The sequence below is a fragment of the Amphiura filiformis genome, chromosome 10 (genome assembly GCF_039555335.1).
Source record: "Amphiura filiformis chromosome 10, Afil_fr2py, whole genome shotgun sequence".
NCBI classification, from domain to species: Eukaryota; Metazoa; Echinodermata; class Ophiuroidea; order Amphilepidida; family Amphiuridae; genus Amphiura; species Amphiura filiformis.
In genome coordinates this window covers 67,872,504-67,885,922 of record NC_092637.1, presented here as the reverse complement: position 1 = coordinate 67,885,922, position 13,419 = coordinate 67,872,504, and the positions used below count along the sequence as shown (strand labels likewise).

General features: G+C 39.9%; 1 protein-coding gene across 1 annotated transcript in view; it reads right to left on the bottom strand.

Moving 5' to 3' along the window:
• The window catches only part of LOC140162066 (uncharacterized), a 67,223-nt gene extending 55,726 nt beyond the window's left edge, over positions 1 to 11,497 (bottom strand). The window contains exons 1-3 of the mRNA XM_072185356.1: positions 11,370 to 11,497; positions 9,899 to 10,033; positions 8,845 to 8,939 (exon numbers count right to left, since the gene is read on the bottom strand). Of these exons, the coding sequence (XP_072041457.1) occupies positions 8,845 to 8,939; positions 9,899 to 10,033; positions 11,370 to 11,454 (315 nt within the window). The 5' untranslated portion in view covers positions 11,455 to 11,497. The remainder of the gene's footprint in view (positions 1 to 8,844; positions 8,940 to 9,898; positions 10,034 to 11,369) is intronic.
• Between the last annotated feature and the right edge of the window lie 1,922 nt (positions 11,498 to 13,419).

Below are 13,419 nucleotides of genomic sequence, written 5' to 3'. Positions count from 1 at the left end.
TTTGATGGATCAGGGACTCAGGGTAGATGTGCATTGCATATCCTTTTTGATAAACAATATACATCAGCGTCAGTATCATTATGGACCACAATAGCCTCATCCCAATGGCATAGTCTAATAACCTCAATTACATAATCCTATTGTAAAATTTGACCTCAAGTTGCAGAGTATGAGTTTTTGTACCCAAATCTTCAAAGGTCATTCAATGAATGTGCAAATGTATTAGGGTTAAAGAACTGTGCCCTGATAGATGAGCATGTTGTGGATCCCAGTGTATAACATAACACATCCCCAGTGACCACTCTGCCCAGAGCAAGGGACTTCTCAGTGCATCACAGTTTTTGGATGGGAGCGGTTCTCTTTCTTCACTTGTATCATTGTGAGATGAGTTGATATTGAAGCATGAATTTCCATTAAGGAAAAGGGCTATAATGTAGACTAGGGGTAGGGTTAAAGGTGGTATAATGAAATTAATTAAGGTGTAGAAAGCAATACTTGAAGTAATAAAAAGTGTTTTCTTTCATGTTTTTTAAACTCAAGAACATAACAGAAACCAGGCAGAAACACTGCATTAAAAATGGCAAAAATATTTCTGTCTCTGTCTGAAGAATAGGAAAGGCATATGATTCACTCTGCTGCTATGAGAAATAAATAGATATAAAGAAATAAAAGAATTGAATATTATTTTAGTAGATTTCTGCTATTAACATTGCGACAAATTTGACTTGTAAGAATGCCGTCTGAGACCGAAGGCATATCCTGGTCAACAGACAAACAGCCTACATATAGATATCTTGGATTTCAGCTAGGACTCATGCATAAAAATAATGCACTTATCCACTGGTTTTCATTTAAAATTGTTACAGTCTGTCCTAAAATATAAATTCTGATAGAAACGAAAGGACTATGATCTCATACATACAAGCTATTGGCAGAATTCTTGCCTCCTAGTAAAAACACAAAATTACAAAAAATTTCCACTTTTTGGAGCAGTTTTGCATAAATTTGGTTGGTTCCCCCTCCTGATAAAATTCACTTTATCCTCCCCCTCCCCGAGTCCACTCCCACCTCCGAAAAAAACAAAACTGCCACTGGCTATTTTGAGAATTTGATTTCTAAATAACTACATGGTCACTTTTGGAACTTTTGTGAAGTTTCCAGTCCTCACCAACTTGTTTTGAGGCAAAACTTTTACCAAATATGCAAATAGGTTTTTAAAACATCATCAGAAAAGACAGCTTTTAAAATAGAGTTGGTCAGCACCATCTGAAACCAATCAACAGTGTCCTTAACTCAATTTGGACTCATAAATAACTTATTTAATGGGTCCAAATTGAGTTACCATGGTTAATGACTTCACAATGAGCTATTCTACCATGGCAAAGTTCAACAACTTCCATTCACCAAGCATAGCTCAAGAGTTGTGTTGTGGGTTATGAGTTTTTGTACCAACACATTCAAAGGGTACTCCTTCTAATGTAAAGGGCCAAACCGTTTACCATTAGGTCAAAAAAAAAAGGTTTGTCTCAAAGCTCGCGCGTGCAGCAGCGCATTTGTAAAATCATGAGATTTGGGAAAAAAAGAAATGCAGAATTTTTTTTATTTAAAATTTTTTTTTTAGTTTTTTAGTTTTTCCAGAAAAATTCGGCGAAAATCAGATTTTTTCCTCCAAATACCATGAAAAAAGTTTCATTTCGCATTTGTTTTCAAACCATTCATGAGCTTTGAGACAAACCATTATTTTTTTTGGCCTTTAGCATTGTAAAGACTATGAACCAATAAAGATCAATTTAATTGGCAATTGACAACTATTAGTGACAGTCACACTCATAAACACTTCCTGCTCTCATTTTGTGACTTCCTAATTCTATCTCCTCGATAGGCCGCTCCAGTCCCTTAGCGATTGCCGCTACATGCTTTATAATGATGAGGAGATAACATAATAAGTATCATAAAGTACAGGTATTAAAACATCTCCCATGCGATGTCACACTTCCATGTGATTCTCATTTTCTAACTTCCCAATTCTATCACCTTGATAACCGCTCTAGTCTTTTAATGCTTTGTATGCTAACCATAGGCTTCAACATAACAAGTTTTGAGATATCCCCCCCATCGCCAAAGGCCAAAAAAGTCCCCTTTTTTGACACAAAAAGTAATGCTAGCATAGGGAGTGAAGAAATCCTGGTTACAGTCCTGCCCTTTATAGTCAATATTTAAAATATTTCATTCCCGCTTTTATATGCAATGTAAAATTGATTTAAAACTGCTATGGGCTGTTCCAGAAAATATTGGTGCACATCCCCAATTATAGAGGAGTGACTTTATATTAAAAGAAAAGTTTGGATTTTGCAAGTTTCTGCATCCAGTTCCCAATGTTACTGGGAAAGGGGTAGAAATGCAATTAAAATGAAAATTGAAACTTTAAATCATCTTCAGTAGACACTCACATGGAGATAGGCAATATCTGTACTGTACTTCCTTAACATAAGGATGGTGTCGGCATGATTTCCATGTAACATCCTAACGATAACACCAAAGAAAACAAAGGAACATAACATATCCTATAATCTATCATTCCTGATAATAAAGTTTATTGTATCTATATACAATAAACAAATTTACCCCCTGTGGAATAGACTAGTCCAAAACCAGTGCCTGGTCAAATCCAATTGATTGATTTATTGTTGGTTGCCTAGGAATGGCATTATCCAAGGGCCAGTGATGTTTAGGATCTATTGTTTGCGGTGGCCAATGAGAAGTGGTCAATGACATTCTTGCCCTGCCTAGTTTTCCAGGATAAGGCCATAAGGATATCTGTCTTGAAAGGAGTAAGATGTTTCTGGAGTTTGGTAATGGAAAAATTTTCCCACCCACCACACCCAAAATTTTATTTTTTTCATATTTCAGTATTCAATTTTATCGGGAGCAGTAGTCAACTGGGAGGACCCCATATTGTATGGGATATTGAGGATCACATGTATACCAAAAGTGTATTGAAATATGAGTTTTTAATGGTAGCCTCTAGGTAATGGCAAACTGCCAGGAAGAGAGGGTGTTAATTGACCAAGGGGTTGGATTCAACAAGTTCACAAGTTATGAACTTCTTTTGGGAGGGTATCCTCATTTGGGTACACAGATCTAGGGGTTCAGGAAATCTCTGAAAAAGGGCTTTGTAACTTGCCGGTTAATACATTGCTGTTAACTTCTTTTTGGGCCACACTTTGAGCATGTTTGAAATTTCATGGAGGTCCCGTTAGTTACAATAAATTAATTTGGGCTAACTTCTCTGTGAGAAAAGCGGTGGGAGCACACTTGTGTGTGTGCAATAGGGCAGGGAAATTCCTGGAGGGCCCGTATCTTCACGAGAAATAAATTTGGGTTAACTTCTCTGCAAAAGAGAAGTTGGTCCACACTTGTGTGTGTGCAAAAGGGTTGAGCAAATTCCCTGGAGGGCCCTGTATCAAGGCCACACCTTGTTCTTGAGAGGCCCCATACCTTACGGGTAAGTAATTTAAGCATGGGCTCGGGAAATTCCCGAGAGGGCTGTATCTTACGGGTGAGCAGGCACACTGTGTTTAGATGGTTAAAAAAGGTGGCGGTAAAAAGGGACATGGCCACAAAAATTCATCTTAAAGCCAATTATATGAAAATAATTTGATCACCATAGGTAATTGCATAAGTGTTTACAAATAGTAATAATTTGTTACTAATATATTTGAGAAATAGTGCATGAGAAGTTGAGCGAAATTATGTCAAATATCAGATTACTTTCCTGAATGTTCCCGGCTTCAGGAAAGTAGGATTAATGTTATGCACTTTTCTAAGGTATTTATATTAAAGGATTGACTCAATAAATGTATGTAAATTTCTCTTGAGAAATTTTCTCGTGAGAAGTTAGGCTACGTTTGATGTATTGGAACGGACCCTTTTGGTCCGTATTTTATTGGATAAGCTGAAGTTAAATCCAATTCTGGATTACAAATAAATGGAGATACTCCTGACGGATATGCCTAGCAAAACTTTTGAGTAAAATGTGCTTTATTTCATCTGGGGGTAAAAGAACAGGAGTTATATTGAAACAAGTACTAACATTCTTAGTGTGATGTCACACTCCTAAAATGCTTCCTAGCTCATTAATTATGTAAGTATTGGCTGAATGTTGGCAGTGTCTTCATGCCATTAATACCGTATTTGTCCGAGTATAGTCCAACGTTCGAGTATAGTCCCACCCTCCATTTTTTGAAAAATTCCAGAAATTGTATAAAAAAAATTTTTAATTTGAATGCAGTTTCATATCATTAATAGAGTATGACATGAAAACAAATTATCAATTTTCATATTAAAAAACACAAAACATCATGCAAAATTTTTTAAATTTTTTTTTCCAGTTCCCACAAAATGCTGGGAGTACACTTTTACGGATTTGGAGTCACGCAATCTTTCTATATACCACGTCCATGTTTTCACTACATTAACGTTTGTGTAAGCGACTAAAACAACGATATTGTATCCGACCATCAACACAGCTTGGCAGCGCGGGGATATTTGAAAAGGCTTCCCTAGCTAAATAATGTGCAAACATTTGCAAACCGCACGCGATAATATATGCAATGTGGACAATAGGCCTAAGTCTGAGTCGAGTGGTTGCTTTTTATTATTGCGCGTACCATGGGTCTATCAGGCGCGTGCCACTTGAGCTCAATACCTCTCAGTGTTGACAAGTGTCCCATCCGATCTTAAGCGTCACATCCAGCGGCATAGCTTTGTGCTACCATATTTGAATTGAAACTGGGGCGGGGCTTTCGTAATTGACATCAGAATCACCGGGCTTCGTTGAACGAATATTTGGAAGGGAGATCTGAAACAGACTGGACCAGTCCAGGATTCAGCGCTCAATGTACTTTCGCGTTCACTAATAATACGAGTATGTTTCTATATTGCTGCACTGACTGTGTGTGTAATCAGTGGCGTCGATTTGTGGATGAAGAGGAATGGGTTTTTGGCATTGAGAAAACTAAGGGGGAGGGGTTACAGGAATAGGGCATTATGTAATTATTTATTGTTACATTATCCAGAGATGGAACTGAACCGAGACTGGGGCCAGTCTAGGGACAAGCAAAATATGGGGAAAAGTGCATAGGTCTTTGTGGCGGAAATACACACAATAGGGGGTCTTCAGTGGGCAAACGGGCAAAAAACAGCGGGGTTTTTAATAGGACTGCACATAATGCATATCTTAGTATTGGGTGCCCCGCCCCTTCCTCCAGTTTACATTGTATTTTTTGGATCATTATTTTAAATCAATTAGTCATAATTATAATGATTGGACAGCAACAGCCACAGAGTAACTCTCTATATGTGGATGTCGACTGCAGACGACAAGTTTTTAAAAAAAAATCAAAATGAAAAAATTTCAGATTTGTAAATTTTCATGACTATATTTGAAATCTGCATTCCAATGAGTACAAACAAGCCCAGTATTGGTTCAGTGGGTCTTGAGATAGCTCTTGATATTTTGAGAAAATATTGGAAAAAACTTGTGACTTTTTATATGGAGCCTATGGTTAGCATGCAGAGCATTAATTAGGAGCGAAACAATGACAAAGAATGGTGTCAGCTGTGTCACATTGGCTGCTGTCCCAACGATGATGATTACATACAATATCTGACGTAGGACTTTATGATGTCACTGAAGAAATTAATGGTTTATGTGGGTTGAACATGTCAAGTACTGTAAAAGAAAGTGGTTATTTCTATGTGTGTAAATTTACTTGTTTTGCCGATTTGTAACTATTTCAAATTTTGCGATTTTGAGTTTCTTATATAGACCTATACATAAAAATAACATATTCGCGTGTTTTAATTTTCTCGTAAGCTGCATTGAGCGTGAAAAGCATGAAAATTAATGTACCACAAAAATATCCACTTCTACAATACTTGGAAATGGTTACATCAAAATATATGTGACACAACTCAGCAAAACAGGCTATTCCAGTTGACATCCATACACCCCCTATGGAGGACATGACCTTTAATCTCCCACACAAAAAGTGGATGAGGCCTGATCATGATATGGATGCAGTGTCCGAATTAAGAAAATAAAAGGGGTTGTCCCACGGACAACCAGGTTGTAATTTCTGGTTGTCCACCAAAGTTTTTGGTTTTTGGTTGTCCGTTACCTGACACAATCTGAAACAACTACATTGACCAATAAAGTGGAGTGAGTGTCAGTTGTGTCAGGTTTGAGCAAACTAACATGCTGAAAAAGTGACTTTTGGCTGTAGATCTTTGGTTGTCCGCGGGACAATTAGAGCATTATTTTTGGTTGTCCGGGGCATGTTTTGGTTGTCTTGGGCGAACGGACAACCAAAATTTCGAACACTGTATGGATGCCCTTAATCTTCCACACAAAAAGTGTGAATTTCAAATGTGGTTAACTACCTGAATGGGTGACTCCATTAGAAATTTACACCCACTGTGTGGGAGATTAAGGTCATGTCTTCCATAGAGGGTGTATGGCTTTCAACTGGAATAGCCTGATGTCTACTCTAAATGTAGAGTGATTTTATGTTCAAAATGTACATGTTCCCCCTGCTTCCCTTAATTTGTAAAGTGACTACTCTGCAGTGTGACCTGAGTTTACTTTTCAAAATAACCTGCCCAACAGTTCCTGCCCCCCCCCCCTTGTACAATTTACAAAATGGGGATGGGAAGTTTTGTCAAATAACCCTACAAAGAAATATTATCAGCATAATCAGCATTATTACCTCTCCTCCCCCAATTGAACATATAAACGGTTCCAAAAAAGTAAGTCCCCCCCTAAAGACATTTTGGTATAATCCAAAAACGGCTTGATCAATTCTCTTGTTTTAAAATTTGGAACATAGACTTACGCACGATTTACGTATTTTTGCAAGCACTACTAAGTATGTCTCAATCTCATGTACAAAAAATTGTACATAATCCTCCATATATGTAAATACACGGCCAGTTGACGTCATTGAAACTATAATATAATACCAATACGTCACAAATAAACATCATGTTCATTAGCATACTGTCTGCCAGTCTGGGGTGGGATATCTTCGAAATATTTGAGTACTACAATTTAAGAAGATTTTTACTTGGGTTTTCACTGTTTTTTACTTCTGTGATCACGCCAAGATTGACATAAGTAGTACTCTGTAAGCTTTACATGGACTTGCCCGATTGGGCACAGCTCTTCAGAGTTTTAATTGGCCGACAAAAAAGTTGATTGCCCCGGGCTATTGGACAGGCGATTTGTCGCGGCCTGTACGATGTAATTTCATACAAACTACACACTGCAATACCTAAATTAAGCAGCAAACTTTCAACGATTATCTATTTCCATATTAGAGCTTATTGTCTCTGGTCATTGGGCTATTCCAGTTGAAATCCATACACCCCCTGTGGAAGACATGAACTTAATTTCCCACACAGGGAGTGTGAATTTCAAATAGGGTTACCTGAATGGGCGATTCCATTTGAAATCTACACCCCCTGTGTGGGAGATTAAGGTAATGCCTTCCATAGGGGGTACATAATGTTATCTGGAATGGCCCATTTTGATTCACATCAGGAAATTCCTTGTCTGTCTTGCTACTGTCAGATATTTTCATCAAGTTTAATATTTGTCCATACTGGGCTATTCCAGTTGAAATCCATACACCCCCTATTTTAGACATGACCTTAATCTCCCACACAGGGGGGCGCAGATTTCAAAGGGAGTCACTCTCTAATGGACGATTGAGGTCATGTCTTCCATAGGGAGTTATCATGGATTTCATCAACTGGAATAGCCCAAAAGTTGAAACCTACACAATATTACCGTACTTTTTAAAAAATCAATTCTAAATTCTATTTTCATTAAAAAATATATATCAAGAAGGGAGTAGGCCTATGAGTGCATTTTTGCACAAACACGCACAGTGCACATTGATCATACAAAGTATGAGTGATATCCTAATTTTATATCAAGTCAGACAAATGAGTTCTATGTGGTTATTAGGATGGATCCAGGGTGGGAGTGGCATGCCCTGCCCCTTCAAAAAAAGGAGAAAAAATGTTTGACAAATTCTTAGGTGATTTTAACACAATTTTCTACTCCAAGCTCCCAGATTAGCTAAAATGGTCGCCACAAACCTGGAGTGAATTTTTCATGAGCGGGCCCTCTTTTCAACAACCTGGATACGCCCCTGTTATTTGGACCTGACCGATGGAGAGTTTAAAATTCTGCAATACCTGGGGGGGACATGTCCCCCACCCCAGGTTTTTACATGGGGGACATGATATCAAATGTTGCCCCCCCCATTTTGGCAACTTTCATAATAAAGTCACAAACAAACTATTACAATAAATGGCTATGATTTTTTTTAAATTAAATTTGGTTGAGTGTCCACAAAATATCCTGCCATATCTCCCAATCCCTGTCTGTGAGGTGTAAGTATTATATTGTAGACTTTGTATAAACTTTGTACTTTGATGGCCCTTATGTAAACATTTATACCAAACATGTACTTCCTTATTTCAGCATATGTATGTGTAGCCTATATAGTCACATTGTATCACATTGGTCTTTGTTATAGCTATTTAGGTTTGAATGAAACTGGGAATATAAAATTTCAGCCGAATCTGTTGTGTTTGACAGGATTCAATTTTTGTCAAATCAAATCAGTCATTTCCCCGAAATGACTGATTTCGCCTGCACCTTACACTCCTAATCAGACTCCATTCGGGGGAATTGAAAAACCTGGCCCCCCACTTTCAATGTGCTGCGCACTCCACTGCCTCCCCTCAGATACGCCCCTTTATATCACTTACCCTAGAGGCAAACGACTCCGCTGTAACCCGACATTGTGATTCCATTTCTAGTTGAATTGACAAATCTGTATAGTCTTTACAAGCTACTTCCGATACTGAAAAACAAATCACAGGAGATTTTGTGAGATTTCAGGGAGATTCTGTAAGATTATGTCAGATTCTTTGAGATTTTAGCATCCCCACCCACCCCTCCCCCGTACTGCTTACCATCCCCCACCCCACTGCTTACCATCCCCTTATCATCCCTCTTCCACTGCTTACCACCCCACCCCACTGCTTACCATCCCCTTGCCACCCCTCCATCCTCCAGCAACACCACTGCTTACCATGCATCCCCCAACTCCCCAACTGCTTACCGTACCACCCCTACCTCACCCTCACCCACTGCTAAGTGCTAACCATCCCCTTACCACCCCCTCTCCCACTGCTTACCATCCTCCAGTCACCCCCACTGCTTATCATGAATCCCCCACCCATCCTCCCCAACTACTTACCATCCCCCACCCCACCCTCCCCCCACTGCTTACCATCCCCTTACCACCCCGCCCCCACTACTTATCATCCCCTACCCCACTGCTTACCATCCCCTCGCCACCCCTTCTCCCACTGCTTACCATCCTCCAGCCACCCCACTGCTTACCATGCATCCCCCACCCACCCCTTCCCCACTGCTTACCATCCCCCATCTTACTTTCCCCACTGCTTACCCCCCCCCCACTGCTTACCATCCCCCACACCCCTTCCCCACTGCTTACCAACCCCATCCCACCCTACCCCACTGCTTACCATCCCCTCGCCACCCCTGCTCCCACTGCTTATCATCCTCCAGCCACCCCCACTGCTTACCATGCATCCCCACCCACCCCTTCCCTACTACTTACCATCCCCATCCCACCCTCCCCACTGCTTACCATCCCCTCGCCCTCCCCTCCCACTGCTTACCATCCCCCAACCCAATATCCCCCACTGCTTACCATCCCCACCCACCCCCTCCCCCACTGACCATCCATCAACCCCCATCCCTTCCCCACTGCTTACCATCATAGAGACTTACCACTTTTCAGGTTGTCAAATTCTTGAGAGGTCTGTCTGAGTAGTTTGTTGAGTTCATTTCGTTCTGTTTCTGTGTTCCTGAATTTGACTTCCAAGGCTTTGTATTTCTTTCTAAGTTCCTCATGTTCAGTAATCGCTGAAATATTAAAAATAACATTAGATCATTGCTTTATGTAGAGCTGCTGCTACCGGTATATTAATTATCAGTAGGTCCCCCACTTTTTGGCAAAATGACCATTTTTGGGGGTTTTCAGCCACTTTTAGACAATTTTGGCAGTGGTGGCACTTTGGGGAAAATATTTGTCTTGCCCCCTGCAGTTTCCCCTCACTTTTGAGGCAAAATCCCCCAAATTACGTAAATTTCCACTTTTTGAGGCAATTTTGGGCAAAATGTGTCGATTTTGTCCCCTGAAATTCAATTCCCCATGCCCCCCAGAAGAAAATTCCTGGTGCCGCCACTGAATTTTGGCCGATTGTCCCCCCCCCCCCCACATTTCAAGCCGGATTGGCGCTAATGATCTGGATGCTGTTCATATGCTGAGACTTCTGTGATAATCCACATCCAAATTCTCATTGGACCCCTTAAATGTTGGTTTTGCAGGTACACAAGGGTCCAGATAAATATTAAAGTGGACCCTTTGATTTTTTGTGCTTACCCCTACCCCTGATACTGGGGGGGGGGGAGGGTAGAATTTTTTACACCAAAAATAGGGGGGATAAGGGCTGGTGACCTCATGCTGCGCTCACATTCTTTTAACTCACAATCAAAGGGTGCGCACAACCCAGCGTTCGAAATAGGGCCGGTCAGCCGGCCATTGGCCTGTAACTTTATTGGCCTGGCCGGTAACTTTTCTGACTGGCATCTAGCTGCCGGCCTGGCTGGCCGGTAACTTTTTAAGGTCAAGCCCAGCTGGCCTGTAACTTTTTGATTCATATTTCGAACACTGGCACAACCTTTTAGTTATGTACGGCCTATAATTTTAGTGTGGTCCGTGCACCTTATATGCTTTGGTTCCCGCAATGAATTTTTTGCCTTGAGTCTGTGTAGGCAGAGGGGGGAGGCATACAATTTTTCGACCCAAGATGGTTTTCGGCTAATTGGTACCAATGATGTAGGCCCGCCAGTACATAGGTCCCATTAATTTTGGGGTGGTGTTCATCGATCCTGTCAGACTCCCCCCCCCCCCCCCCCCCCCCACCTACCCCTCACTGAACTCCACCTCAGTAAGATTACCCTAAATAAAATCATGCTACGGTACTTTTCATGTCAATTGCTACATTCTGTACTCGAATCTATTTTTAGGAGCTCTAGCCATTTCGTACAATACAATAATTGGCCAACACGGAAGTACGGATAAAAATAAAGCTGTCACTCAGGGGCCAGCCAACCACAGTGTTCAATGGACACTGTCAATCTACTATCTCCACACCACCATGGCTTAGATTTTATCAATTTTCTCACCAAAGCTTACCTTTCGCCGCCACTTTTTTCAGAGCTGTTAACTCGGCTGTAGTTTGCTGAGGCGGCTGGTCCGGTTTCTCCGTCCCGTTCTCCATAATGATGGCGAAATTGTATAAAATCCTGAGTTTGGACAAGTTTTATATAGGCCTAGTTCACTGTGTGAAAAAGTTTGCTACTTCCTTATCAATCGTATTCAATGTCAACAAACTGGACTGGCCGGTGTTGCCGGTTTGTTTCCTCTTCATGTTTTTTTTTGAGCTTTTTTTTTTCTGCCACAATACAATTTCGGATTAATTTTTTTGAAACAAAAATGAAAGTTTCATTGTAAGATTTAAGAAGTAAATATGTAAGTCTAAGAGACTTATTAAAATGACAAAATTTTTGAAAGACTTAAAATCTTTATTAGAGTATAATTTAAATTATACTCTAATAAAGATTTGAATTTTAAGTCTTTCAAAAATTTTGTCATTTTAATAAAACTTTGAAAAGACTTCAAATCTAAATGGATTTAAAAATCCATTTAAAAATCCATTTAGATTTGAAGTCTTTTCAAAGTTTGTCATTTTAATAAGTCCCTGTTTATGTAAACAAAGGTACAACAATCTATGTTTAATGGTCTTTACGTGCCTCTGGATGAACAAACCACTAGGCATTCAAGCCAAGCCTCGTATATACACTGCAAAAAGCGTTTTTAGAAAAGTGTTTTAAATCCTAAACACACTTTTTGCAGTAATGATTATGGGGCACTGGCATGGCTCAACCACAGCAGGGGGTGGGCAAAGATTTGAGGTCCTTTTTTGTACTTTTTAGCCCATTTTTGACAGTTTTTGACGAAGTTCCCTTCCTTCCTTCCTTTTTGTATTTTTTTTTGCTCCCTCTCGGCCAAAAACCTCTGAATCGATAGAATCCCAGGAATAGAATGAATAATTGTTCAACATGGCATGGTAAAAACGCAATTCGTAGCATGGGAGCTAGTGAGCCGACCACCAATTGCTTTATTTCCCCTCCCTTTAACACATTTAAAAGATTATAATAAATTACGAATGCCTGATCTCTATTTCTGATCAAAGCATGTTGGTTTGTTGGTCCATATTTAGATTTCACATCACCAAATAATGTCTCTTGGGGCTCTCGTCCTGATCTGCGGTGTTTTTACATTAGGGGCCTACCTATAAATCAATATTAAAAACAAAAACAAAAGAGTGCCCGCCCCTCCCGACAAAAAAATGAATGAAAAAAGTGCCCCTCTCACAAAAAAAGAAAGAGAAAATCTGGAGGGCAAATGAAAAAAAGAAAACGGACAAGGAGCCCCTTTTCCACAAAAATTCACCTTGATCATGGGCCAAAATAGTAAAATACTGCGCGCGAACATTGTCACAGTAAAGCCCTTTTTCCTGTGAGGAGAAGTCATTGATAACCGTCGTTACACAGGTAAAGAGATATATAAAAAGTATAATGGAATCTGATGTACGACATTTTTGAAGTTGTGAACAACGTTATCTAAAAGATATACAATTCTTTGTCAGTGGGAGTGGTCTAGTTCGTAGACACATTTTTGATTGGACAATCGCAAGATTTCGGGTGCCGTTTATCAGGCCGTAGACGACCCCACGTCATCAAGCGTCTTGATAATGCCTTACACGCTTGTAGATGTGCGCGTATGTATCGCTAGCAGTACGCGCAACAGAATACGTGAAGTTGTAAACAAGTTTCGTTCATTTTATAATGAGGGGAGTTTTATGACGGTAACTTAGTTTTTGCTTTAAAAAAATTGTTTACAGTTATTAAAATAATATTTAACTGACTAAGAATGAGAATAAACGATAGGAATTTTTTTTTGCCTATCCTCTACCTATGATGGACGCCAGGCAGGTCCAATATTTTTATCGTAGTGGATACCGGCTGCGCCGGCATCCACTACTCAAAATATTGGACCTGCCTGTCGTCTATCACACGGTAGAGGATAGGCAAAATAAAAATTCCTATCGTTTATTCTCTAAATGGTTGATTACTGCTAAATTATCACGTTTCTTTGTTTTCTTTTGCAAATCAACACAAAA